Genomic DNA, 27,682 nt, shown 5'->3' with positions numbered 1-27,682 from the left:
GTGATTACGTTGTAAAGTGTCTGGTGACAACTACTGCTCAAAGCAGCTCTGATGAGATAGAATTTACAGTGAAAGACAGTATGCCTACGCTAAGTGATGCAACTGCTAATAACAATAATATATACATCAACCACAGTCATTCTGTTGATAGTGCTGTTTATTCTCATTTATCTATTAAAGAAAAAGTGTGGCAACAACACTTCACAACCTGATGGAACTAGTAATACAATAACTGCTCATTATAATAGCTTATACACTGCTAATGTTCCACATGCAATGAGTGATGGTGAGGTGTATGACACAATTGATGATACGACACGAAATAGTGAGAATGACAATGAACATACATATGAAGAAACTAACAGAGAAGAAGTCACCAGAAATTAATCAAGTAATAAACTAAATAACTTTATATCTTTCTGATATCTTTCAATGTACTACGTTGAGTTAAAGAACATTGTTACACAGAAACCGCAAATGAAAAATATTACAACTGTAGTGTACCTCATATAGTATATCATTTATAATATATACGATATGTGTTGAAAATAAATATATGTGTTAAAATACATATAGAGGTACTTTTTATATATATTTGAAATGTAAATACAATACATTAAAAAATGTTAGAATTTGTGTAAAATCATTTGCAAAAAGAGATATTAAATAATTTACTGATACAGTTAAAATAGTTAGCAACATTTGTGTTTAAAAATAACTTCTGGAACTTTATATTAAATAGAAAGAACATAATGACTTATATCGTTATGAATTCAATGGTCTATAATAACTTGTTCTATCATATTGAGTCTAAATTATTAGTTTTTAAGATCCATCAATTTTTCAAAACCATATAATTGTGATTGGTTAATAAAAACTATGCTTCTTATAATTTCATGAAAATATTTTCCCACATTAAAAATAGTGCAATTAAAATTGCTTATAGATATGTCATACTGAAAGTTGAATGTTATTGATAAAATCATGTTAAGTTTACTTAAAGAATAGAAAGTAAAATTATATTTTTAATATAAATATATCAACTACACAAATGACGGCAGCAAAAAAAGAAGTAAATTCTAGGTTTTTATTTCCTTTGGAAAACTAGACATTTAGTTTGGTTTCACCATAGCAGAAATACATAAATTTGAAATAGGAATCTGTTTTACTCAGACAAAGTTATTAAACCAAGAAGTTGAATCCAATTCATTAAACTTAAACAAAAATTATGTTCTGTCTAATGATGATGATCAGTTTGCTGTCTGTCAGAGCTGTTACAGCAGAAGAACAGAACGTTGAGTTTGATTCACAGTATTATTCCAACAAATATGGGATGCAACCTGTGAAGATCATACCGTCAAGTAAAGAGTATAATGTTTCAATATATGGTGCATATAGTGTTGACAACAGTAACTTCCAACAATACTCATCAAAGTTGACAAAAGTTAAATGTGATCTGTTCATCTCCTTCAATGTACAACAAAATTCTGGAATATACACCTGCCAAGATGATGATCATCAATACTATCTGATTCCTTTAGGTAACGTCAACATAATTCAGATTGAATATATTGATTGGAGAATTGCCTGTGAGGACTTAATAAAGTACATCATAGAAGGTGAAGAACTAACAATCAAATGTAAGGTGAAACAAATAATAAAATGGTACAATTATCAAATGACAATTGGATGGATCCAAGGAATGTATAACATTACAGAGTCATATCAGTTAAGTAAGGACACGCAGACAGTAAGTTTTAATCAGACCTTTAAAGGTTATCAATGGGGAGATGGTATATTCTTTTATTGTATTTCTAGAATTGATATACAATTTTCAATCTGCTATACATTGCTTTTAAAAGTTTACCCTCAATTAACAGTCAAAATATATAAACTGCATGAATGTTGCTTTAAGTGTCAGGCTACAGATGGATCTGGTGATAAACACTATACTTGGATGTTAAATGGACAAAACATGAATGATTATCATGACAATGAAAGATGCTTCAACAATTTAACAGCTGGTGATTACCTTGTAAAGTGTCTGGTGACAACTACTGCTCAAAGCAGCTCTGCTGAGATAGAATTTACAGTGAAAGACAGTATGCCAACTAATGCAACTAATCAGGAGAGTGCAAACAAACTAACTATAATCCTGGCATCAGCAACAATGATTCTTTTAATAGTGGTGGTCATTCTCATCTACCTACTAAAGAGAAAATCTAGCACAACTCTACAACTTGCTGGAAGTAATCAGAGAAACAGCCCCACTGTGAATTCCGTCAGTACTACTAATGTTCCACCTACAATACATGCTGATGATGGAGTGTACTACACAATTAAAGATACAGAAACGAGTGCTGAGACTAACTATGTCTACAGTGGAGATCAGAACACAGATGCAGACAATAACAGCAGAGAAGAAGAAGCTAGCCAAAAAGATTCTAAAGTACCACATCATTATTTTACATTGGAGTCATAATCAAACAACAACTTTTTTCAGAAACTCACAGTAAAAAGGAACCTTGTTTCATAGAGAGGACACATATCACAGTGTTGCATTGTTTGAAAAATATTTAAACCAAACTCACCCAATAATTTTATATAGAATATCATTTGCATGTAGATTCATATCATAAAAGACTTTTTTAAGATGATGCCTGATCAGAATTTTAGCATCAGGCCATAAGCACCGATTGAAGAAACAACAATCTATTCAAACTACAAATATACAGAGTTTGAGGAAATGTTTAGCACTGTACAAAGTATTAGTAAGCAAAGTAAAGATTTAAACTTGTAAGAAAATAAATAAAATGGGGATTTTTTCATGATAGCTGTTAGCAACCAAAACTAACACACAGTTTCAATACGTTTTTCATCTTATGAAATTATAATGCTATTTGAATACATATTATAGTTTTTAGTAAAACTATATAGTTTGTAAATATAACAAAATATAGCAAATATATATCAGTTTGTTAATATCTAACTAACACTTTCTTTGTGCATATGTTAACTTCTTTTTTTTTATATGTAAGTGTGCCCTATATTTGTTTAATCCACTAAGTTATTACCTGGAAGTGCTTATCCTAATAGTTGGGTTTTTGGATAATATTCTGTTTAAATAGGCTTACAAAAAGCGAATTTGCATTAATATTAAATACAATATTAACTAAAACATTTTGTTTGTGCTTGATTATTTTGGATTCCACTACAATGATTGCTGCAGCAAGAAAAAAAGTATGATATTGATATTTGATTGGTTACATTAGAATATAATAATAATATAAGGTAAAAGAAGAAGGGGCAGACCTCGTAGGATATAGATTGATGACATCAAAAAATCAATCAATCAACACACAAAAGTTATAAAAATGTGTGAGGCAAACATTGGATAGAGATGGCAGTATGCCTACGCTAAGTGATGCAACTGCTAATTTCAATAACGTAAGCATAATAATAACAATAATATATACATCAACCACAGTCATTCTGTTGATAGTGGTGTTTATTCTCATTTTCCTATTAAAGAAAAAGTGTGGCAACAACACTTCACAACCTGATGGAACTAGTAATACAATAACTGCTCATTATAATAGCTTATACACTGCTAATGTTCCACATGCAATGAGTGATGGTGAGGTGTATGACACAATTGATGATACGACACGAAATAGTGAGAATGACAATAAACATACATATGAAGAAACTAACAGAGAAGAAGTCACCAGAAATTAATCAAGTAATAAACTAAATAACTTTATATCTCTTCTTCTTCGTATTTGGAGCCAACTTCATATGTGAAGACTCTGCTCCTCCAACTCTGTTTTGCTAGCTCTACTGTATTTGGTTGTGTATTATTATTCTATTTAGTTATTCTTTTACAGAGAGAAACTGACTCCCTTATTTATTTTTAATTATTATTATTATTATCATTATTACTTTTTTTTTTCCCCCTTACTTCTCCTTTCACTTTTCTTTCTCTCTTTTCTTCTTCCTTTCTTCCCTTCCCTATCTTTCTAAGATCTTTCAATGTACTACGTTGATTTAAAGAACATTGTTTCACAGAAACCACAAATGAAAAATATTACAACTATAGTGTACATAGTATATCATTTATATAAGATATGTGTTGGCTTTAAAAAAATATCATGAACTTTAATTGAAACACATTTAACTTTATTAAAATACATAAAGTGGTAGTGTTTATATATATTTGAAATGTAAATACAATTAATTAACATTAACAAGTGTTAGAATAAATCATTTGCAAAAAGAGATATTAAATAATTTGCTGATACAGTTAAAACAGTTAGCAACATTTGTGTTTAAATGTATTTAAAAATAACTTCTGGAACTTGATATTAAATAGAAAGAACATAATGATTTATATCGTCATGAATTCAATGGCCTAATTAATCATATTGAGTCGTCAAATTATTAGCTTTTAAGATCCATCCCTTTTTCAAAACCATATAATTGTGATTGGTTAATTAAAACTATGCTAATTATAATTTCATGAAAATATTTTCCCACATTAAAAATAGTGCAATTAAAATGGCGTCTCATTGCTTATAGATATTTCATACTGAAAGTTGAATGTTATTGTTGAAATCATGTTAAGTTTACTTAAAGAATAGAAAGTAAAATTATGTTTTTATTATAAATATAACTACACAAATGATGGCAGCAAAACAAAGTAAATTTTAGGTTTTATTTTCTTTGAAAAAACTAGACATTTAGTTTGGTTTCACCATAGCAGAAATACATACATCTGAAATAGGAATCTGTTTACTCAGTCCAAGTTATCAAACAAGAAGTTGAATCAAATTCATTAAATTTGAAAAATTCAACAAAAATGATGCTGTGTCTAATGGTGTTTGTCAGTTTGCTGTTTGTCAGAGATGCTACAGCAGAAGAACTGGACGTTGAGTTTGATTCACAGTATTATTTCAATGAAAATGGGATACAACCTGTGAACATCATACCTTCAAGTAAAGAGTATAATGTGTCTAGTACATATAGTGTTGGCAACAATGTTTTAAAACAAAACTCTCTGTTAAAGTTAAAAGTAACATGTGAACTGTTCATCTCTTTCAATGTACAACAAGATGCTGGAATTTACACCTGCCAAGATGATGATCATCAATACTTTCTGATTCCTTCACATGTAACAAGAAAAGATACACAAGATCCTAATTGGAGAATTGTCTGTAAAGATTTAGTAGAGTACATCATCAAAGGTGAGGAAGTAACAATCAAATGTATGGTGAAACGGAAAACAAAACCAAACAAAAATTATCAAATGACAATTGGATGGATCCAAGGGAAAAATAACATTACAAAGTCGTATAATTTAAATAGGAACACAAGGACATTGCCTTTTAATCAGACATTTAAAGGGTATGAACAGGGAGATGGTATATTCTTTTACTGTGTTACCAAATTGAAAATTGAAAACCATCGGTGCTATACATTACTTTTAAAAGTTTACCCTAGTCAATTAAGAGTGAAAATAAAGACAATGCATGGACATTGCTTTAAGTGTGGGACTACAAAAGGATCTGGTGAGAAACATTATACTTGGATATTAAACGGTTTGAATAGTTATCATGGTAATGATGACAATGAAAGATGCTTCAACAATTTAACAGCTGGTGATTACATTGTAAAGTGTCTGGTGACAAGTATTGCTCAAAGCAGCTCTGATGAGATAGAATTTACAGTGAAAGACAGTATGCCTACTAATGCAACTAATCAATGCCAAAATATGCCAACTAATGCAGCTGCTCAGGAGAGTGCAAACAAACTAACCATAATCCTGGCATCAGCTACAATGATTCTGTTGATAGTGGTGTTCATTCTCATCTACCTACTCAAGAGAAAATCTGGCTCAACTCCACAACCTGCTGGAAATAATCAGAGAAACAGCACCACTATGAATTCTGTCAGTACTACTAACGTTCCACCTACAGTACATGCTGATGATGGAGTGTACCACACAATTAAAGATACAGCAATGAGTGCTGAGGCTAACTACATCTACAGTAGAGATCAGAACACAGATGAAGACAATAACCGCAGAGAAGAAGAAGTTAGCCAAACAGATGCTACAGTACCACATCATTATTTTACATTGGAGAAATAATCAGGAACTAAACCACTTTTTTTTCGAAAACTTACAGTAAAAAAAAGAACATTGTTTCACAGAGAGGACACAACACAATATTGTATCGTTTGAAAAATATAGAAACCAAATTCAACCAATCATTTTATATAGCATAATACCATTTATATGTAGGTTCATGTCATAAAATAATTATTTTTTATTTTTTTAAAGCACAAGCTCACAAAAATAATATAGACACAATGATGCCATCAGTAATTTAGCATATCAGGCCAAAGCACATATTGAAGAAACAAAAATCTATTCAAACTACAAATATACAGAGTTTGAGGAAATGTTTTTCATGGTAGCTGTTATCAACCGAAACTAACACAGTTTCAATACGTTTTTAATCTTATGAAATTATAATGCTATTTTTAGTAAAAATATATAGTTTGTAAATATAATAAAATATGGCAATATATAAATATACAGTATATATATATACACTGATGAAGGGCTAGTGTTGCCCGAAAGCTCTGCTAACTTTTCTGGCTGTTTTACTTTATCATTTTGATTTAGCCTTTCGCTTATGCTGTGGGTATCAGTGGCTGGATCTCAATGGAGATACAAAAAAAAAAGTGAAAAGCCAGATCGAAACGATAAAGTATAAAGTTATATATATATATAAATTTGTAAATTGTAAGTTATTATCTGGACGTGCTTATCCTAATAGTTGTGTTTTTGGTTTTTTTTCAACAAGTGCATTAATAATAAAAAATGTTAAATAAACTACAGTATTTGTTTTTGGTTTCCACTACAATACATGAATGAAAAATTATTAATAACAGAAGGAGGAGGAAGAAAGGTTATTAAATGATGATGATAAAGACACAGAGACGTGGTATGCAAGTTGAAGATTAACGCTGACAGTTAACTTTAACCTGAACGACTATGCTTTATATAATAAAAATACTATACTATAATAATGACAGCATTCAAAGGAAGGAAGAGGTTCTGCGAGAATTGTTACGGAAAGTCGTTAAAAAACAGTTAAAACCATAATACACTTTATTATCCTTAGATACACTTTATTAAAAAATAAATAATTCAATGGATTTAACAAGAGTACTCTTTAAGTTCAACAAGAACAAAAACAAAATTGAAACATATATTTCAGAATAATATTGTTGATTGATGTTGAGTATATCAGCGAATCTGTCGACTAATGGTTGAGATTCTTTACAAGCGTTTACACAGGGTATAGTACAATATTTAGGCGGTGAGCCTTCAAAAAAGACCATCCGAGTCCCTCCTGCTCGTTTCACAATTAAATTATATATTACTACAGTCCATAAAATAGCTAATCAAATATTAAAACTTTAGATAATTTATGATGAATTATACAATAACTTATAATATTATAACGCGAGATCTTCTTCCTAGCACCCTGTGTAAAGATAAACCAATAAGTACCATTTGAAACTATCATAACATTTCCATGTCACCGAAAGAGTTTTTGTCTAAATCTGATACAAAATGTGATTTATATTTTTTATAGATATTAACAATTTAAAATAGAATGGTCCCAAATTTCATCTTAATTAAAATCAATTACAGTATCAATGCTCAAAGAAAATCCAAATTAGGTAATTAAAAACAAATATTCAAATGATAAATAATGCTGAATAAGCAATAAGTAAGTTATATAAATATAATATTTTAATGCCAATCTTTCAAAAACAAAACAGTAAGGACATTAGATAAAGTTTTACATAAGTTATATATCTTGTACTGTATATTATTAGCCCCACCAGCCTGCTGCCAATTTCTTAGTTACATTATCAACCTGAAAAATAAACAAATTTGATTTTAAAAGTATAGTAATAAACATATTTGACTATAACCCCACCTTCCTACTTTAGACTAAATTCATACACACACATTTGTTTGTTTACATTGGTAAAGTAATCCAAGTATAATCCTATAATACTATATAATATAATTCTCTATAGGATTTTCCATTATTTAACAAAACAGCTCCATCATCAGTTCTGTGAAAGGGATAAGTGTGAATGTAGTTTAATTGTCCTCTAACCAAGGACTCTACCATATACGATTAATAGGTTTACAAGACTTCTGAATATGAATGTGTAGTTTAATTTATAGTGCAACAATAGCATTCAATTACAGCAACTTGATCTTACCTTTTACTCTTGAAAATGTTACTCTTCGATAATTTTGCTCTTCAATAATTTTATTCTTGAAATTTTAATCTTGACAATTTTACTCTTGACAATTTTACTCTTGACAATTTTAATCTTGACAATTTTACTCTTGACAATTTTACTCTTGAAATTTTAATCTTGACAATTTTACTCTTTAACTTTTACTTGTGACAATTTTAATCTTGGCAATTTTACTCCAGACAATTTTAATCCTGACAATTTTATTCTTAACAATTTTAGACTTGACAATTTTAATCTTGACAATTTTACTCTTGAAAATTTTATTCTTGACTACTTTAATCTTGCAAATTTATTCTTGACAATTCTAATCTTTTCTCAAACTGACTTACCTCTTTGGGACTAAAATGTAGAATTGTAGCGATGACATGGAGCAAACTTTGTTTACTGGAGAAATCATCTGTTTGTATATAGCCCAACACAACATTCTTTAAATACTCTAGGTTCGTGCCTTCTCTAGACCTGTGTCAATAAAAATTTCAAAACGTATTACTCAAGAAAAATAATTATGAGAATAAAATCTATCAATCTACTATGAAATGGAATTTAATGAATTATTATCATTTACCTATCAACTTATATCTTGTATTGTTGTAACACATGATCTTTTCACTAAAGATCTGTCTACACTATCAAAAGTGTGATGTGCCCAATATGGTAGTGATATGACATCATATTTTATGTCACATAAAGGTTGATAGTGTAGACAGAGCTTAAGGCAATGTAATTTATCTATTTAATACTCTGCACATATATCATACCGATTTCGTTTCCATTTTTGCACTTCTTCTTTCAATTTCTCCACCTCATTTTGGTGGGTCTCCTGACTTTTATCATGTTTCATTGTAACACATGACGAAGTCATTAAGGTGAGGTAAGTTATTTTGATCTATTTAATACTCTATAAGTATATCATACCGATTTCGTTTCCATTTTTGCACTTCTTCTTTCAATTTCCCCACCTCGTTTTGGTGGGTCTCCTGACTTGCAGCATGTTTCTCCTGTAGTTGTCGTAAGGCTGTTTCTAGTTCTAACTTCTTTCTCTTAATAATCGTCAATTCAACCTCTTTTCTTGACTGTTCTTCTGCATAGTGCAGTAACGAAGCTGTTCCAACACCCTTCATCTGCAAAATTATAACCATATAAACATTAGTTTGTTAATCAAGACAGTACTGGGTATGGTCAACTAGCGTTCTTGCACCCAACAAGTCATCCAGTCATAGATGTAATGCTGGTTAGTTTGGACATCTGATGTTAGATATAGGCTTCAGATTTAGATCCTTGTAAAGAGTGAGAAATCTTATTTAAAACAAGCTATAGACACTTTTATAAATTTGCTATTAAAACTACATGTGCAACTGGAGTCATATGATGGATTCAACTGATTTATGTAGCAAACTATTAATGTTTTTTTTATTTGAATTCCTGACATCTCTTTGACTTGCAAGTAAGGATATACCTAAAAATGTATTTCTTTTATATATAACTGAAATTATAGAGTTTGTAAACAGAATTTTCAATAAGGGGATAGTCCTGGTTCTTCTACTGTCTTCTATGTGGTGGTGGGCAAACACATGAATGAAACTTGGGTGCTAGTCATATGGCGGTCCATTTTTTACTTTTTATATTTTGTATTATTTCGTGTGCATGACTTTTTTTAACCTATCTAAATACCAGTTCAACCGATTGACGCTGTTATACTTTATTATTTTTTTGACAATAAGGATACCGATATTTTGTGTTTGCAATTGAGAAAAGCTTAAGACTCACTAGTGCAGCTGACTGTCTGTTATGCAGCTGTGTGACAGTGGCTTCAGCTTGAACAGCATGTGGATCATCATGCTCATCATCATTATCTGTAAATACACTGGAAGATCTGGAAGACGGGCTTGCATCACTGTATATAGAAAACAATTATACGTCAATATCCGATTACCCAGCATAAGTAACTTTGTTAAATATATTGAAATATTTTAATCTATACATATTATATATTGAATCATCGTCTTGTGCTGGGTGGAGGTCCAAATTACTTAAAAGACCTACTACCTATATACAGAGTATCCCTCGGAGGAGAGTTGAACCTGAAGTTGTAATTATGACAGCTTCTATCAGAAAAGCTGGATTACATTTTCAGAGATGGAACATAAAAAGCTGTATTGGCTCATATTGGTGGAATTATCACACAAACTACTTTGAGGATCGAAATGAAATTAAATTATTGAAATTGAATCTTAAAACCTATTTTCAAATTGTAACTTGAATTGTAAATCGTAGTATAAAAAGGCACTATACTAAATGTATATAATGTAATCATCCCAATATAAATCATCCAAATCCAGGCAATCAATATTGGCTTTAAATACATGCCTATAAAATAATTCTAGGATTACCTTTGGAAAGGTGGAATATTATGTGGATGAAGTTGTTGCTTTAAGTTTTCAATTTCCTTATCTTTATCTGAGAGCAAGGCAAGTGTGCGATCACGCTGTTTGTGAATCTGCTGCTCCATCTCGGCCGATCTTTGCTAAATTATAAATCAATTAAACAATTAGTTTAAGTAGTCTTAATACAATAGAACAGTTAATAACAACTTTATAACAAGTTCTTCTTGAGTAGAACAACAACCCACACTCTCCACACCTGGCAGCATGCAAATTGACCACTAAATCTTGAGAGCACAAAGATGGATAGTAAATTAAAAATAAAAGAAATCCTCTGGCTCTTAATCCACATATATAATACAGAAGGATTTGAAACTAAAAATTGTGTTTAAAAATAAACATGTTATTTTTTATTTTAAAGAAATAGTAATAGTTGTGATTCCAACCTTAAATTCATACTGAGCTTGGGATATTTCAGATTTGTGGCCATCTTTTATCTTTTTCATTGCAGCCTCCATCTTTAATATCTGCAAACAAATCACTTTTTGGTATTTACTTACTTACTACTAAGGATGGCAACATAAATAAGTCAGTTTACGAAATGTAGAATTCCTTCTTTTTATGAATTTTTAAGAAAATTGATATATAGCCTGATGTCTGGACTTAATTCCAGTAAAAATGTTTAGTCTCAACAATTACATATATATATTGTTGCCCGAAAGGTCTGCTAACTTTTCTGGCTGTTTTACTTTATCATTTTGATTTAGCTTTTCGCTTTTTTTTTGTATCTCCATTGCGATCCAGCCACTGATACCCACAGCATTGTCATTTTTTCAGTAATTTGTCTTTGGATTTATATATATAAGTATATGTATATAAGTCAAAGATGCTCTCCAGGTGGAATGCCATCCTGAGATGAGATCACGTCATCTTGTAGTAATTAGTCAAAAAAAAATTTATTTGTAATTTTACTTTCTATGGACCAGAGATTCCGAAATAAAAGATTGATTGAATAGTGTGATGATGGGATAATGATTATGTTGGTGATGTTGCTGAAGATTACGATTTTGATTATGAATATGTAATGATCAGTAATCACTAAGATTTGTTTTTACACCTCGGTTTACCTTGTTTTTATGTTCATCCTCTTGGTCATCTAGTTGTTGTCTTAGCACCACAATCCTGTCTTTCATGTCACTTAGCTGTGTCTGCAGACCATCTATCTCCATATTGCTTGTGGTGTCCTACAAGAGATGAAGAAAAATGTTGTAGTGGAGCTGTAGCTTGGTGGTTAACATGCTTGCCTTCCAATCTCAAGGTCCGGGGTTTAATCCTGACCTAGTGTCAGGGTTGTAACTCTTTCAACTCCACTACCTATGCCTCAAATGAGACTTAGTTGATAAGCACGATAAATTATTAAATAGTTTTAAAATGTAATTGACAAGTTACTCGCAGCTTAGAGAAAGAAGAAACATTGATGTTGTATAGGTACTAAATGGCCACATACAGCTATTATTTAGAATTGACAATTGTTTTTAACCTTAAATAGATTGTACAATAATCTATATATAGTTTTTCACAATCATCCACAAGCTTCTAAAACTGGAATTACTAAATAAAAAATATCACAATAATATTGGTTCATAAATAATTGAATGTATTCTGCATAGTGTTTAAAGAGAGGAAAATCACAAGAGAGGAGGAATAAAAAATGTGCATAAGTTTCAATTAAAATATAAATACCACTGACCAATCACAATGTGATGGATCATCCGATTGTGATTGGTCACCTCAACTTTGGTTGTTCCTACGTCGTTGTGTTGCTTCCAAGTGAGAACCAAGCCTAAAGCTCTGTCTACACTATCAAATTAGTTTGACAAAAAAAGTTTGATATGCCCAACTATGGTAGTGATGTACCCAAATATGGTAGTGATATGACATCATCAAGTCCATATATGGTCACATCACATTTTTTTATATCACATAATTGATAGTGTAGACAGAGCGTAACAGAGATTATATTAAAAGTGGTGGTTTTTGTTGTTGTATACTAACCCTGGTATTTTTACTCTTCAGTACACTCTGTGCTCTCATCTTATACCTTTCAAATTCATCCTTAAGCTGTTTCAGTTCCTGTTGACATGCATGATGCTGATTTTGACTATCCAAACTTGAGTAGTCATCTATATTACAGATTTCTAAAAAAGAAGCATGTTTCAGTTGTAGTTCTACAAGTAATGTTGTAATCTTTATACAGTATATCATTTTATTTCATTCTAGAAAAACCCCTAAGAACAACACACTAGAATTACAGTCTACAGTACACCACTTTGACAATTATCAAGTAATTCACATTTAAGGCACCGAAAACAACAGCAATGATAACAGGTTCAAGGACTCTTAGACAACAGTTCTGGTTGTAGAACAAGTCTTGTCGGATAAAGAAATTAAACTGGATGTAAGGTGTACACATTTGCCTCATGTGCTCTTACAAGAACCCAGTCTTTTAGAAGAGATGGGGCTACCCCTGTATGCCAATACATGTTAGCCATGTTTAAAAGATGGCTGATTGAGTGGTGACCTCAGATCTATTATGAATACCTTTACCTTTACCTTTATTACAACAAATAACAAGATGATAAAATCATTTCAGTATGTCCGCTTGATAAACCATTATAAACTGTTCAAAGAGTCACATAATAAAAACTACTTGCCATCAACATCAACAGGTTTTTCTTCTCTCTGATAAGCCAGTTTCATGAGTCCTTTATACTTGGTTATTCGCTCCAATATCTCTGGGACACTGGCTGTTTCATCTAGGTCATCACCCATCTTCTCACTCTTATTGGCTGCTCGTGCCAAGGCTGTATTCTCCAAATCTAGCTGGGTAATTCTCTCTTTTAATCGCCTGAAATTACGTAATTTCTTATAATAATATACACTGAAATAACAAATAGTTATTATTACAGTCAACTTTCCCAATACCAATATGTCTGATTTTCCAGAAATTCTGGTATTCAGAATGTGTGTTCAATGGTAAAATAGAATTTGGGACATTTTGGTCCCAAAGAAAAGTCTGGTATTGGGAGATTTTTTGGTTTTCAGAGAGTCTGGTATGGGAAGAGTTGACTGTATTATAAAGTTATAATTATTTTCTAGTAATCAACTTACTGTATAGCCAGCTGATCCTGTTGTCGAACTCTGGAGTAGTTTCCGACGACATCAGAGAGTTCTGAGAGTTTAGCCTCTAACCCAGCCACTCGTTGTTCCTCCATTGATGCAGTGCGTTTCACTTGTTCCTGTGCTTCTTTTGACTTCTGCTGTTCTAACTCCACTTGCATTCTGTGCTGTGCCTATAAGAGAAAAGAAGATCTTTGGGAATGAACTAAAATAGTTATGAAGAATTTAAGTGGATAGGAGTATATCAAGATACTGATCAAGAAAATAATGTATATTACCGCTTTAACGATTTTGTACACACCATGGAGTCAACACTAGTGTTTTATTTAACATGAATTTTAAAAAATCAAACTACTCCAGAGTTTAAACACTGGGGTTGAACACTTAAATGCACTCCACTTGTAAAACTCATTGTGGACACACCAAGGTTTATTGTTGATGTGAATGAAGTTACTACAGTTCCGGAGACACTTGGGTGTTTCTCAAGAATAAGTAATAAGAAATGATGGACAAACAAATACACTGGATAAGACTACAGATACAGAATCGTACGAATGATGATTTATATGGTAATGTCTTGATGCATACAGAAGGGTCTATAGCATATAGCATCAACCAAATGCACACAGCACTTAAAGTACTTATCAGAAATATTAAGATACACAACTGTACATACTCGAAGTCTCTCGGAATTTTGCTCCAAAAACACACAATTCGAAGTCGGCTTAGGTGGTCAAGAGGAGCTCTGCATCTTATCTAAAGCTCTGTCTACACTATCAAACTAGTTTGACAAAAAAAGTGTGATGTGCCCAAATATGGTAGTGATATGCCTAAATATGGTAGTCATATGACATCATCATGTCTATATATGGGCACATCACATTTTCTTGTCACATGTTTGATAGCATAGACAAAGCTTTATATTTGAATATCTGGAGCAAAAGATTAAGCAATTGTACATTTGCCATAAAACAATTACCTTCATTTCAGCCATTTCTCGTTGGAGATGTAGAAGCATAGGTGACGGTTTGGAAGCACCGAGTTCAGTCTCTCTTAACTTAGCACGAACAACACCTAGTTCATCTGATAATCGTTTTACTGTTTTCTCGTATTCATTAGTTCTACAATAAAATATGATATTTAACGCTTACAAGTGTAAGTTGTCTTCTAAGGGTTTAAGGTTGCACAGTAGCAGAGTTAAATTATTATTGTTTTATTTACCTGTTTGGTGTATTTCTTTGCCTGGCTGTTTCATCTTCTAATACTTCAACCTAGAATCAATTAGAATACAACTATTTGAAAAACAATTTCTAAACTATTAAATACTTCTTATGTGTTCCAATTATTACATCACTTTGACCATGTCAAAAATTATGCTACTGCAGTTACTACATGTTGAAGTTTTACCCTGCATATGCAATTATTTTTTTTGAATAACCATATACACTGTTTATTGCTGTGGCTCATGAAATAAAATCATTATTACATTACTGCAGTAAAGAAATGTAGCTACTGCAGTATTTTACTACAACAGAATAATTTTGAAATGATTGCTTATGTTGCATATCAATCAATCAAAATGACATTTATTTCTTTCATTCATAAACAAATATATTTTCTTTCAATATACAAAAACAAATGAAGGAGGCACTGTTTCAAAAAGTGCCTACTGAAAACACAATATTCAAAGATGAAAAAAATGAGTTTTAATAATTATAATAATTTACATTACTACTGTAATGGTTTGAAAGATTAAATAGAATAAATAAATAGGCCAACCATTTACCTGGAGGTATAGTACTTGTTTGTTTTTATATATTTAGGCAACTTGTCAAGGATAAGTATAAGTTTACTATCCTTCTCAAAGGTGACAAACATAAATTCAAGATCTTCAACAAGGGAACAATTACTATTATAGTATAGTATTGGTGAAGAAAACACACCTTTAAGACAACATAACAACACAGGTCAATAAAGAACATTCACCTGCCTAACATTGATAGAGCAAGGAGAAGCCACAACTAAAGAACATTCACCTGCCTATCATTGATAGAGCAGGGAGAAGCCACAACTTTGGTGGGTAGGATCACTTGATTTTAAATTTGAAAAACTTGGAAATGGAAGAAAATTGAAAGGGCATGATGTTGACAAGACACACTAGGGACATTTGTGGTGTATTCAAACAAGATGAATCTGTGTCACATTATAGCTGGGCACGAAAGGCTTCTAAGAATTTGTCATTTGTACGGAAAATGTCACGTTCACTAGTTAAAATAGAGGGCGCTAAGAATATCGTGGGTATTACTAAAAAAATAGTGTTATTTATTTCTTGGAAATCCGGCAGCACAACTTATGCAATAAAAAAAAATTATGTCAAAGACATTTTGGGTGAACTCTGAAAAAGATGAAACACAGTTACAGATGTTACAGTTGGAATTTATGAGTGACATACTTTATTGAATTACAGTATTATTAAGCATTATATAAAGTGTTTAGTTGTTCCCTTGTCTACTGGGAACTATATGTACGTCACACTATGTTTTCAAATGTACTGCTTTCTGTATAATAAGATGAAAGTGTATTTAATACAAACAATATGTTTTTTAATGTATTATAAATAACAAATAAATCACAAAATAACTAAGCTGTATTATAAATAAATGGCCTCTTTATACTAGGATGAAAACGAATGATGATAAATAAAAAATCCTAATACAGTCAACTCTCCCAATACTGGACTCTCCCAAAACCAGACCAGAGGTCCAAAAAGTCCCAAATTCATGTTTACCATTAAATACACATTTTGAATACCAGACTTTCCAGAAAACCAGACAAATTAGGCCAGAGCAAAGGTGTCCCGTATTGGGAGAGTTGACTGTATAACCAAGCATTTACCATATGTTCGAGTCTTTCTTTTTCTGTTCGTTCTTGTGCTAGAAGAGTTTGGAGCTCACGGAGCATCACGGCATGGTCGATGTGTTCCTGTTCTCGTTCGTTTTGTTGGCAACGAAGTCTTGCTTTAGCATCATCTAACTGTTTAGTTAATTCAACCCGTGTTTTATTGAGTTCCTCTGTTATTTCAACAATTGTTGCTGTTTTTGATTCATTATCCTCCTATAAATCAAAAGTACAAAAGGAATTACAAAACAAAAAATCATAATTGAGCACATGTGGCGCAGTGTGTTGGACGTTTGCTTAAATCCTTAGGCAAGATACTTTCATTTCATTATTTATTTGCCTCTCTCCACCCAGGTGTATAAAATGAGTACAGGTTAGAACAAGACACAATTTTGCACTGATTACTAGCTGCATTGTTATGGGAGTATGATTTCATATGGTTCAAAAAATGACTGGGATAATAATGTGCAGCACATTGAGAACTTGCTTATATGCGCTATATTATTAAAATATTTAAGGGGTGGGAAAGAACTCTTTTGCATGATAGAAATGTACAGTATGTATTGCAAAATGTTCAACTTTTAAAGAAATTTCTGAAAATGATATTGTTCCCAAACTATTGACCCTTTGCTTAACTTGTGTTGGTTCGCATTTATTCAATGTTTTTAATTAGGCTTTTCAATTCATTTGATGTAAATCCATAATATTATTATTAATATTAATTCTATAACTTGTAATAGATTTGTAATAATATTTTGCAATGACTCAACAAGTTCCACTATTTGTTATTTTATGTACTAGTTTCTGTTTTCTAAAAATAGTTACGATTTCCTTTCAAAAGAAACAATGTTTTATTTTTACTTTCTGCATTTACATCCTAATGTTGTAAAACACATCACATGATAACCAAAAATAAGTCTAGTCTCAATCCTGCCACATGTATGTTACTAATACTAAATGTAATGATCTAAATTTATCACATTAATTAAAATTATCAAAAAAACATACTTGGAAGCGGTAGTTAACACATCATGTTAGACCTGGGGAAATGTGGTTTTTCTAAAAACAGACCACACACATGTCTCAAGACATTACATAGATGACAATGCAGTTAGTTGTTGCTGACAGTTATTGAAATTAATAAAAACAATTTGTCTTATATTCAAAACATCTTTGTAAAGAACCTTGAGCCATCATTTCTTAGAATGATAATTGGCTATTTCTAAGTATTTTTTTCTTCAACATTGTGGTATGTGTGGGTAAAAGTGGCTGAGCAGTTAAAGCAGGGGCGCACGTAGACTGTAGCCATAAAAATGGCACTGGTTCAAGGCTCTTCTCGACCATTGTTTGTTGGTAGAATAAGTTTTCTCGGATAACAAAATTAAAACTGGAGGTCCTGTGTACACTTTAAAGAACCTAGTGTTTCTTTCAGTTTACTGAATCACCCCAGTTTACTGGCCATTCTGGTAGGTGCTGCCCTGTTGCTAGTCAGTAGAAGACCTACTCGAAAATTCAATTGAGGAGAATATAATAAAACAAACATCTAATTATTTACATACAATAATTTCTTCTTAATTTCTTAGCACTGAGCAGATACTTTTTTACAATTAAATGTTCGACTACTTTCTATTTTTAATAAAACATTTTTTGTTTGAAGTTACTTATTTTGGGTCAGATAACACTGCAACATTAATTAGGTTGTACTTTATCTAATAATTTGTCCAATCAACCTTTTTATTATGCAGACGGTATTTTAGTTTACACCAGGGAAAAGATAATTTCATAGAATGACCGTAGTGTGATATTAAACTCTGTTTATGTTTAAAACATTGTTGTATGGGATGTACTTTATCTTATCTTGTGCCCACCTTCATGTTTTTATTCAACAGAATGTGAAATTTGTATTCACCAGGGGAAATATAAATCTGTTAACAGACCGTTCCTTAATATTAAACTCATTTTCTCGTCTTCATAACATTGCGACATGGTTAAGGTGTACTTTATTAATCATAACCTAATTCATTCAATATTTTGTTTCCACCACAGAAAAGAATGTTAAATTTCAGACATACTATTTCTTAATGCCAAATACATTTTCCCTTATTTTTTTTCAAAAACAATGTGGTAAATGTTGCACTTGGTATCAAATCTTAATCTTTTGATTTCGGAGAAAAACCTACCTGTATATATTTATTGTTATTTCAGATAGTACAGGTTAAGAAGGGACAACTTTGGTACTGTAATTGAAAAGGTTATTGAGTCACGAACATAACACTATCACAAATAATGTAACCTGAAAATTCGGAAGGTCATTGTGGAGCAATAGCTTGGTGGTTAATATGCTTGCCTTCCAAACCTAAGGTCCCGTTCAAACTTACTTTTACTTGTAACTTACGACCAAGGCAGTAATTACTAAACATACCCTTAAACTTTTTTTGTCTGCTTGAAAACTAGCCTCCATCTTGGATTTTTGAGCTGTTACAGTTGCTAATGAGTTGGTCAGAGTAATTATCTGTTGCTGTAGTTGTTGTACTTCATCCTTGGTCTTTGTAGACCTTTGCTCCTCACTTGACTCCTAAAATATTCAATCAATTTATTTATATCATCATTAATCATTAGGTTTGTTTTTCCAGAACTTGAGATAGAGCAAGGATTAGAATGGACTTAACTTAATTTGGGTGTAAGTTTGGGTGCTCAGAAATGGAGTCAGGAGAGGATTGATGTGGGTGAAAGTTTGGGTGCTCAGAGATGGAGTCAGGAGAGGATTAATTTTCGGTGAAAGTTTGGGTGCTCAGAAATAGAGTCAGGAGAGGATTAATGTGGGTGAAAGTTCAGGTGTTCAGAGATTGAGTTAAAAGAGGATTAATGTGGGTGAAAGTTTGGGTGCTCAAAAATGGAGTCAGGAGAAGATTAATTTGGGTGAAAGTTTGGGTGCTCAGAAATAGATTCAGGAGAGGATTAATGTGGGTGAAAGTTTGGGTGTTCAGAAATAGATTCAGGAGAGGATCAATGTGGGTGAAAGTTTGGGTGTTCAGAAATAGATTCAGGAGAGGATTAATGTGAGTGAAAGTTTGGGTGCTCAGAAATGGAGTCAGGAGAGGATTAATGTGGGTGAAAGTTCAGGTGCTCAGAAATGGAGTCAGGGGAGGATTGATGTGGGTGAAGGTTTAGGTGCTCAGAAATGGAGTCAGGAGAGGATTAATGTGGGTGAAAGTTCAGGTGCTCAGAAATGGAGTCAGGGGAGGATTGATGTGGGTGAAAGTTTGGGTGCTCAGAAATGGAGTCAGGAGAGGATTAATGTAGGTGAAAGTTTGGATGCTTAGAAATGGAGTCAGGAGAGGATTAATGTGGGTGAAAGTTTGGGTGCTCAGAAATGGAGTCAAGAGAGGATTAATGTGGGTGAAAGTTTGGGTGCTCAGAAATGGAGTCAGGAGAGGATTAATGTGGGTAAAAGTTTGGATGCTTAGAAATGGAGTCAGGAGAGGATTAATGTGGGTGAAAGTTCAGGTGTTCAGAGATTGAGTCAGGAGAGGATTAATTAGACCTATAATTATTCAACTATAATTAAAAACCACAACATCCCAATGAATGGTGAAACATACTAATATTAGAACAGCTACATGTTGTTGGGTTAAAATTGAAATGAATGCCATGCACTTGTTTACAAACCTTGTTATTGGTGGAATCATTATCTAAATCATTTTCATCTTTCTCTTGATTCTTTAAACCTTCAGGTTCTTTTGATGTAAGTGCATTCACACCAGCCTCTAATGCCTCTTTCTCTTTCAACAACCCTTTGTATGCTTTAACAACATCTGAAAATAAATCAATTATTAATTTGTAGGCCATTAGTATCAAATCAAATTTCATTTTAATGTCATCCTAATTATGGCCCAGAAATTGTAAGAGCTGGTAATTATAACATAAATCAATCAATCAACTTTTTGGTTTAAAAGCACCATCATTAATTAGCCAAATCACTAATGAATAAATTATCATGATTCATCATATCTTATTTCTTTATTTCATCAAATAATGACATGACATGCTCTACATAGACAAATCAAACAACAAGGAGGATTTTATAGTTGCTTATTAAATGTCTTGAGAATAAGACAGGACTTGCACCAAAGACTCTGCATTAGGTAGCCAAGCTCCTAAACTACTTAGCTGCAACTCAGAACAACTCTATCTACATAAACATTTATTTACATCTATTTACATTTATTAATACTATTAGTTGACAGCTTAGTAGATATTTGTTTCAATTTTAATAAGTTCATATTAAGTTCAAGGAGAACTGTGGGCACACAATGTTATTCTCGTCGCAAATAGAAGAAACCAAACAGTAAGTTAGTAATTAATTCTAGAAACAGTAAGGAAAGTGTCTTATGGACATCCTGTCGTCATTAGAAGCAGGTGAATTCTGTACTGGGTTGGATTCCTTGGGGACACAGTTTGAAAAAAGATGCATTTAATTTCCTGTCAAACCCAAAGAAAACCGACCTTCATATTACTGTATAAACATAATGTAGTTTTGTTCCTTTCTAAACTACTACTGTAAGTTAACAAACAAATCCACAATAATTTCGCATCTAAATAGCACATTGCCAGGGTTGGCAAGTAATATTACAGAATGTCCATAATTTATTATAGCAAGTTGAGAACTCTGCATTAGTATTTTTTAAGTAACTAACTGTATATCCATTATTTCAAAATGTTATCATTCGCAAAAAGCTATCTACGTCAAATTACATAGTAATTTTATGATGGTCTGTTTTTTCTTAAAGGATATAGGCCATTTATTTAATAAAAAAGGACTGGAAGGATGAACACCATTTAGGAGGGGGAAGAATGCACACCAATCACCCTTGGATATTGATTTCTACTCATAACAGATAAATCATACATACCTCTAAGTCTACCTTCACATCGAGTTAGTTGATCTTGCTGCTTGTCAATCGTATCTAAAAGTTCTTTTCTCGTTGTTCGATTCATCTTCAAATATTATTTATTTATTACTATAACATCTTTGTGCTGAATCTATCCATTTTTTATGAGAATCTGAAGAAAATGATTATTTATATAAAATTAATGTGATGTCTCTAAAATCTTTAGTTAATGAATGACATGCAATAAACTAACAATAGCGTACAGTATTATTGTATGTATTCTTCAATCAGAGAGAGATGAGGGGAAATATGTATATGTAGAATATGAGTTGGAGGAAACTGCATCAATAGTTGCTCAATTTCGACATTGTAGCTTTTAGTCATCTATCAATAGTAAAGATTTCTACATATAGTCTATGGTGTAATCGATTGTAGTGTAAAATGTATGCAACAATTTGGCTGTTCCTTTTGTTTGAATGATATGTACTGTATACTTTGCTTTGTTTGTGGAGAGGTTATAATGGAAATTGTCTTCTGTGCTGCCACATATATTTCTTCCTAAATAAATCAAACTCTGATTGGCATCACATTTTTCAGTTTGTTGCCAATTTTTCAGGAGGCTCATACTCATAGGCTAGGCTTAAGCTTAGTACTTATTGTGCAGAAGACCACCGCCGCGGCGGCCTGAGAGAAAGAAGTGAGGAGGTTGCAAGTTGTTTGTACACGAGGCCTAGCATTTATAAACACTATTTATGAATAGGTAAACATTATACATTTTCAAAAAAACACAACGGTACATCATAACACGTTAATATCAGTTAAAACAATACAATTTTACCTATTAAAAGACGTTAGTTTTGTCAAAACATTCTCCTATTTTTACGCTGTCAAAATAAAAACACGACACGTCAATATAAACACCGCCCTCATTTTCAATGCACTCCTCAAAGAACAAAACTCTGGGCTCCCAACAAGTTTTTTTTTGAACATTAATATTATAATGTATACTTTACTTATTCGTTTTAAACACACCTTTACAAGCTGCGTGTGCCACGTGTGTTTCACTGATGAATTTACAAAAACTGAAAGAGGCCTAATCTCAAAGTTAAACTGATTTTATATTGGTCGGCCGCCTTTTACTCTTTTAGAGTCGGGGTCTACTTAATTTTAGACTAAAAAATTAAAGCGCATATTATGCATAAAGCCTACATACCGTAAATATTCTAATAGTAACCCCCCTTCTAATAGTAACCCCCTTTCTAATAGTAACCCCACTTCTGATATAGTAACCCACCTTATAAGTTCTATAATAATAACCCACTCCTCTAATAGTAACCAATCATGGGGGTTACTATTAGAGTCACAAAACTATTGACAAAATGATTGATTGTTTATGATGCAGCCGTATTTTGAAAATAAGGAGATAATGCATGTTGATCTCGGGAGTGGGGAAAGACTGAGTGTTTTTGAGTTTAAAAAATAAAGTTATTCAACCAAATTTGTTTATTCGTACTGTTTTTTATGTCTGACCGGAAAAGTTGGGGGTGGGTTACTATTTTCAGGTGCCTAATTTAAGATTAGTAATAGTAACCCACTACTCTAATAATAGTAAACCCGCTTTTAATAGTAACCCACCCTAACAAACAATCAAAGACCTAATAACCCAGGGTTACAATTAGAAGATTTACGGTAACACGTTTTCAATAGGACAACAGCTGAAAATTGAAACTGAAAGACTGCAGTAGCAGGATTGGAAGGCTTATATCATGAGGAATTATTCATTTTACTCATGTTTACTTTAGTGACGACAATTTATTTAGTCTATCTATATATTTTTAAAGTAATATAACCCATTTTTTTTATTTGTCAACCGCTTATCTTTCAACTTTTTGACACAAAAATGTGTTTCCATAGGAGGATACAGTTATCATAAAAGTAAACAATTTCTTTTAAATATTTCTGTTGGCCTTTTGGGTGGCCTTGTCATATTTAAAACTTTCTTGTACAATAATCATAATATTTCTTACCAATCAAAAAAGGCCACTCGACTTTTTGACGTAAAAAAATAAATAAAAAACCAATCCATGTTTTAAAAGATCTTGTTTTATGATTTTCATTCTGTTCAATCTTAATCGTACACTAAAAGGGAAGGGTTTTAATTAAGTGCTTTTTGAAAAGCAGTTTCGTATATTATTATTAAATTTCAGCCGCGCGCGGCGCCCAACGCTGAGGTCAGTCAAGCATGACATTTATCCTTTTTGTCTTGAATGTTTACATTATACCAAAGAAAAAAACACGTTTCGGTGTGCATTGATGATGTGTCAAATCTTCCAAACTGTCTGAAAACGCATAGTAATACTTCTATATTAGCAATTATGTTTATACAGTTATAATAGACTTATCCTAATTGGAAACCTTGTTAGACTGTAAGATCTAACATACTAACAAAAGGCTTATGTGCTTAGTTATTAAGTTAGCCCATCAGTGGGACCATGGAGTGGTGGTCAAGGTCAGGAGGATAGCCTGGAAATCCTGCCTAGTTAGTCGCCACATAGCAGGCACTCTGTAGGCCTAGCTTTATACAAAGTCATAAAAACCATGCAGGGATCCTGCACGATATACACACCCCAGAACAAGCCAGTTGCAAATATCTCACCAAACCCCCTCATCAATACAAACTGAAGCTCAGTGGATGAGGTTTATTTGTAGAGAAAGTGTAATAAATCCTTTGACCAAATATTTAACTATAAAATAGTTTATCGGCAGCATTGTGTTAGCTTGTAATTCACAGTTTGACTTGATAATGTTTATCATAGATAATTAATACAAATATAGTGATATTTGATAAGGATTTAGAAAATGGTTCAAAGTATAAATTCTGTACATCCCTGCAATACTGAGGCCATAGACATCCTTTTCGCTTCAGCTTTTACTGTTCAATAGCTTTGTTAATTGTTTCAACTTCCTCATTATGTTTTTTTCATGGTCATGAAATCCACAAAATGTCATCGTACATCAGGTATATTTCCCAAATTTTTAAATTGCAAATAAAAGGTAATACATCATCTATTTTTTTATTCTCCAGGTAATAAAAAAGAATGGACAAAACTAAAGATGGGTCACTTTGACTAGTTTTCTAGTACGATGACGATTGACCTCAGATTTGGGTTGAGCTATTTGATAGTTTTAAACTTAATAACATGCAGCCTAGAACTATGCACCTCAGCAGCCTTCAGTTACCTTCCACCAATGCTACTGGAGGCTGGCTTCTCAGAAAGTGGCATGAGTGTTGTTATGGCTATAGGACCACTCATTGCCCTGTTCTGTGTTCCAGTAATGGGCGTGATGAGCGACAAATGTACCTCAAGATTCGGAAGACGAAAACCATTCATCCTACTACTTTGTGCAATAACCTTATTATCACTTATATTCATTCCTAACGGAAATAAAATAGCGCATGGAATGACCCACGTAATTCCAATATCCAAGCATTCTGCCGAGTTGAGCATAATGGCTTTATCCGTCATCCTGCTTGATTTCAGTTCACAAGCGTGCTACACGCCACTTGAGTCGCTGTTGTCAGATCCTTGTAAGACGGCAGCTCAATACAACCGAAGCTTTGCAATGTTCTCGTTAATGATGAGTCTAGGTGGATGTCTCGGTTATCTCATCACGTCAATCAACTGGATGGATAATTCGTTCGGCATTTACGTAGGAGATCAAGAACTCGCTGTTTTCGCTATTCTCGTGGTTATATTTATTATATCTATGCTTATTTCTATTTGTATAGCAATTGATCCACCATTTGAAAAATTAAATACGAACGGTGTTACATCAGCAAATGAAGGGCAACAAGCACTTCTATTGACAGAAAATTCTACAAAAACTACCGACAACAATTTGGACATTTTACCGAATGATACTTACAAAACGGACATAGTATCACCTGCAAACACTATACAAAAATCTTTTCAAGAAAATTTAACATTATATTCATGTTTTACCTTGCTACTGGTACCTCTAGTTAAAGTATTTAGATTTATAAAAACAATTTCTCAGACAATTACAAAGATAACCATTTTTGACACATATAATTCATATACCTCTATGCCTGTAAACTTTAAGAAGCTGTGGTATGCCGATCTATTTACCTGTGTTGGCATCATGGGCTTCCGTCTGTACTTTACTGATTTTATGGGAGAATCTCTCTATCATGGCAACCCTGATGCTGCCAAAGAATCGGCTAATAATCATCTATATGAAGAAGGTAAAAAAAAACTTTTTTTCATGTTTCTTTTGTTTTCTTTCTGTTCTGGCACGGTTCCGGTCTGATGACGACAAATCAAATCAAACATCAATGTTTTTTTATGATGCTGCATGCGTCTATATGGCAATTGATATACGTATAGCTGTGTGACAATGAAACATTGATGTCCAATTTGATTTTCCCGTGCTGGACCCGAACCACGCCGGAACAGGCGTGAAAGACCTTTTACACTATTAACTTTGAATTTAAAAAAAAAATTAACTAAACATTAAACAATTAAAAACCAAAATAAAACAAAAACTTTTATTTTTTTGTAGGCATACGCATGGGCAGTTGGGGTTTGCTTCTCAACAGTGTGACTTCCATGATATTCTCGGCATCCCTGGAATATGTAATCAACATGTATGGATCTAAAGCAGTTTATGTATTCGGTATGGCCATGTTTACAATGGCAACTTTCTTCATCTTATTCTTGGATAACATTGCTGTGGTTATTTTCCTGGCTTCGTTAACTGGATTTGGTAATGTTGTTGTTACTACTTTACCCTACACAGTCTTAACCATGTATCACGAACAGCCAGAGGTAAGCTCTTTGATTTAAAGATGTATTTTCCCCAAAAAACATGAAAAATGAAGATTAATAAAATCAGACTTTGAACAGGCCATTTTGTATTTTTAACAAAGTTAATCACTTCCGCTCAATTTTTCAATTTTTGGTCAAAGTAATATGTGACATTAAAATGGCATGTTCATGTTCATATAACTAACTACAATTACACAATTATAAATAAAACTGGAATGGGTATTATAATATATACAGTAGATACTCTAAAACAGAACACTGCCTTTACAAATTAAGGAGCATACGATTTGCAGCGACAAAAGACCGTTCATCTGACCAAAACAGTGTCAAAAAATAGTTCATTAATTAACTTATCTAAATCTCCCTATAGTCATTTCAATCCAGGTTTCAGTTTAAAACCTTTAGGGCACAACATTCTTAAGAACCAATCATTATAGTATGATATTCTCTTTTTTTCCCTAGGTTTTCTTTTCTGATGTTGATACTTCAAAACTTTTGAATCGTAAAGGTACAGATATTGCCTTACTTGATGGGGCATATTTCCTTGCGGAAGTGGTTGCGTCATTTCTTTTCGGCGTCATTGTGGAATTGACAGGAACGACAACATCATACATTGCTTGCTCTTTTATCTTTGGTGTCATTGGTTTGACTTTTGTATTCAACGTTAAATTTTCTTAAAATTTGTTTTGTAATATTTATTTATACTGGATGACCTCTTCAGTCAAAGATTGGTCTCCCAAAGGGCCCAGTTATGTACACCGGGGTAACTTCCTACTCGTCTCGAAAGATGTACTGTACTAGGTTCTTTAAAGTGCACATAGCTAGCCTTATAGTGCTTATCCGAGAAGACTTGTTCTTCCACCTGAACCATGGAGCAAGTGAGCCTCGAACCCTTGCCGATGTTATGGCTACGTAATTACGTTTCTCTTTGCCACAAAGCTACTTCAAAGTAGTTTTTCTATCCATGTGCAACATATATCAAATTATTACTCCCTTTTTAAGACAATCTGTATTTTTAAAAGATAATCTTTGCAGCGGTATTCTTTCTAAACATTTAAATATTTACATTTATGTCATTAGATTTTGCTTTATATTTTATATTAAATTTTATATGATTTTATTTATA

The 27,682-nt window shown here is 32.4% G+C and overlaps 3 protein-coding genes across 5 annotated transcripts; 2 read left to right on the top strand and 1 right to left on the bottom strand.

Moving 5' to 3' along the window:
• Positions 1–1,243: 1,243 nt before the first annotated feature.
• LOC144848342 (uncharacterized) lies at positions 1,244–6,162 on the top strand. The gene is made up of 3 exons (XM_078705060.1): positions 1,244–1,640; positions 1,863–2,102; positions 5,727–6,162. The coding sequence occupies exons 1-3, from the start codon at positions 1,244–1,246 to the stop codon at positions 6,146–6,148; spliced, it is 1,059 nt and encodes a 352-aa protein (XP_078561186.1). The 3' UTR covers positions 6,149–6,162.
• A 1,009-nt stretch (positions 6,163–7,171) lies between these two features.
• On the bottom strand, positions 7,172–25,874 carry LOC144847539 (GRIP and coiled-coil domain-containing protein 1-like). Of its 3 annotated transcripts, none has more exons than XM_078703951.1 (18): positions 25,858–25,874; positions 21,728–21,878; positions 20,484–20,629; positions 19,237–19,389; positions 16,812–17,030; positions 15,138–15,187; positions 14,896–15,037; positions 13,908–14,089; positions 13,451–13,644; positions 12,792–12,934; positions 11,864–11,980; positions 11,183–11,263; positions 10,746–10,879; positions 10,123–10,249; positions 9,315–9,476; positions 9,114–9,157; positions 8,685–8,814; positions 7,172–7,955 (listed from the first exon to the last, which is right to left on the bottom strand). In XM_078703951.1, the coding sequence occupies exons 2-18, from the start codon at positions 21,810–21,812 to the stop codon at positions 7,911–7,913; spliced, it is 2,154 nt and encodes a 717-aa protein (XP_078560077.1). In that variant the 5' UTR covers positions 21,813–21,878; positions 25,858–25,874; the 3' UTR covers positions 7,172–7,910. The 3 variants fall into 3 exon arrangements, with proteins under 3 accessions (XP_078560077.1, XP_078560076.1, XP_078560078.1); XM_078703950.1 differs by lacking the exon at positions 25,858–25,874 and adding an exon at positions 22,545–22,632; XM_078703952.1 differs by lacking the exons at positions 9,114–9,157; positions 25,858–25,874 and adding an exon at positions 22,545–22,632 and having other exon boundaries at positions 9,271–9,476.
• On the top strand, positions 24,793–27,263 carry LOC144847541 (solute carrier family 45 member 3-like). Its single transcript, XM_078703954.1, has 3 exons — positions 24,793–25,973; positions 26,291–26,556; positions 27,019–27,263. Exons 1-3 carry the CDS (start codon positions 24,851–24,853, stop codon positions 27,232–27,234), a joined length of 1,605 nt encoding a protein of 534 aa, XP_078560080.1. The 5' UTR covers positions 24,793–24,850; the 3' UTR covers positions 27,235–27,263.
• Positions 27,264–27,682: the final 419 nt, after the last annotated feature.

The sequence above is a fragment of the Antedon bifida genome, chromosome 7 (genome assembly GCF_963402885.1).
Source record: "Antedon bifida chromosome 7, ecAntBifi1.1, whole genome shotgun sequence".
NCBI classification, from domain to species: Eukaryota; Metazoa; Echinodermata; class Crinoidea; order Comatulida; family Antedonidae; genus Antedon; species Antedon bifida.
This window is presented reverse-complemented; position numbering and strand designations above follow the sequence as displayed.

Excerpts from the sequence above, each read along its gene's own strand:
- LOC144847541 (XM_078703954.1), top strand. The coding sequence starts at position 24,851 with ATGACGATTGACCTCAGATTTGGGTTGAGCTATTTGATAGTTTTAAAC. Across the intron at positions 25,974-26,290 it reads TAATCATCTATATGAAGAAG|GCATACGCATGGGCAGTTGG; the intron begins GTAAAAAAAAAC and ends ATTTTTTTGTAG. Across the intron at positions 26,557-27,018 it reads TGTATCACGAACAGCCAGAG|GTTTTCTTTTCTGATGTTGA; the intron begins GTAAGCTCTTTG and ends TTTTTTCCCTAG.
- LOC144847539 (XM_078703951.1), bottom strand. The coding sequence starts at position 21,812 with ATGAATCGAACAACGAGAAAAGAACTTTTAGATACGATTGACAAGCAG. Across the intron at positions 19,390-20,483 it reads ATGATTCCACCAATAACAAG|GAGTCAAGTGAGGAGCAAAG; the intron begins GTTTGTAAACAA and ends TGAATATTTTAG. Across the intron at positions 13,645-13,907 it reads CAGGATCAGCTGGCTATACA|GCGATTAAAAGAGAGAATTA; the intron begins GTAAGTTGATTA and ends ACGTAATTTCAG.
- LOC144848342 (XM_078705060.1), top strand. The coding sequence starts at position 1,244 with ATGATGATCAGTTTGCTGTCTGTCAGAGCTGTTACAGCAGAAGAACAG. Across the intron at positions 1,641-1,862 it reads TGAAGAACTAACAATCAAAT|TTTACCCTCAATTAACAGTC; the intron begins GTAAGGTGAAAC and ends TGCTTTTAAAAG. Across the intron at positions 2,103-5,726 it reads AGAATTTACAGTGAAAGACA|TGAAAGACAGTATGCCTACT; the intron begins GTATGCCAACTA and ends TAGAATTTACAG.